The sequence below is a fragment of the Mus caroli genome, chromosome 2 (assembly GCF_900094665.2).
Source record: "Mus caroli chromosome 2, CAROLI_EIJ_v1.1, whole genome shotgun sequence".
Lineage (NCBI taxonomy): Eukaryota > Metazoa > Chordata > Mammalia > Rodentia > Muridae > Mus > Mus caroli.
The window spans coordinates 133602422-133603898 of NC_034571.1; the positions used below are offsets into that span (position 1 = coordinate 133602422).

The window sequence follows — 1477 nt, forward strand, 5'->3', positions numbered from 1 at the left end:
AGCACAGGAAAGGAGAACAAGATCACCATCACCAATGACAAGGGCCGCTTGAGCAAGGAAGATATTGAGCGCATGGTCCAAGGAGCTGAGAAGTACAAAGCTGAGGATGAGAAGCAGAGAGATAAGGTTTCCTCCAAGAATTCACTGGAGTCCTATGCCTTCGACATGAAAGCAACTGTGCAAGATGAGAAACGTCAAGGCAAGATCAATGATGAGGACAAGCAGAAGATTCTTGACAAGTGCAATGAAATCATCAGCTGGCTGGATAAGAGCCAGACTGCAGAGAAGGAAGAATTTGAGCATCAGCAGAAAGAACTGGAGAAAGTCTGCAACCCCATCATTACCAAGCTGTACCAGAGTGCTGGTGGCATGCCTGGAGGAATGCATGGTGGCTTCCCAGGTGGAGGAGCTCCCCCATCTGGTGGTGCTTCTTCAGGCCCCACCATTGAAGAGGTGGATTAAGTCAGTCCAAGAAGAGGGTGTAGCTTTGTTCCACAGGGACCCAAAACAAGTAACATGGAATAATAAAACTATTTAAATTGACACCAAAAAAAATGAGGGGACACATTTCTAAATACATTTATTACATTGTAGGTATTTATTACTGAGGTCATCGATAGAAATGGTATTATTTTATACATAAAAAATAAAAACTTAAATTTTGCATATGTTAGATGAGGGGTGTTACAATTTACATATATGTTTATCAGCTTTGTCACCATTTATTTCATCTGACTGAAGGTGAGCAGAAAGATAATCTCACTAGAAAATGCATTCTTAATGTATATGTCAAAATTTTTACTCCTACTAGGAAGTTGCATGGCAGGGGGCTAGAGAAATAGTTTAGTAGATAAGAGCACTTGCTGTGAACTCATGAGGACCTAGGTTCATAGCCCAGCATCCACATAAAAAGCTGTGTGTCTTGAAAACACTTTTTTTATTATATATTTTCTTTATTTACCTTTCAAGTGTTATTCCTTTTCCCCATTTCCCCTCCAAAAATCCTTCTGCTCCCCAACCTACCCACTTCCATTCCCAATCCTGGCCTTCTCCAATACTGGGGCATAGAACCTTCACAGGACCTATGGCCTCTCCTCCCATTGATGACTGACTAGGCCACCATCAGCTACACATACAGCTAGAGCCACATGTCCCACCATGTGTTTTCTTTGATTGGTGGTTTAGTTCCAAGGAGCTCTGGAGGTACTGGTTAGTTCATATTGATGTTCCTCCTATGGGGTTTCAGCCCCTTCAGCTTCTTGGGTACTTTCTCTAGCTCCTTCATTGGGGACCTTTTGCTCTGTCCAATGGATGATTGTGAGCATCCACTTCTGTATTTGCCAGGCACTGGCAAAGGCCCTCAAAAGACATTTATATCAGGCTCCTGTCAGCAGGCTCTTGTTGGCATCTACCATAGTGTCTGGATTTGGTGGATGTTTATGGGATGGATCCCTAAGTGGGGCAGTCTCTGGATGGT

General features: G+C 43.1%; 2 protein-coding genes across 8 annotated transcripts in view; both read left to right on the forward strand.

Moving 5' to 3' along the window:
* The window catches only part of Macrod2 (mono-ADP ribosylhydrolase 2), a 1935542-nt gene that overhangs the window by 796749 nt on the left and 1137316 nt on the right, over window positions 1-1477 (forward strand). The window lies entirely within an intron of this gene.
* On the forward strand, window positions 13-504 carry LOC110289484 (heat shock cognate 71 kDa protein-like). The gene has a single exon (XM_021155701.2). It carries the CDS (start codon window positions 73-75, stop codon window positions 460-462), a length of 390 nt encoding a protein of 129 aa, XP_021011360.1. The 5' UTR covers window positions 13-72; the 3' UTR covers window positions 463-504.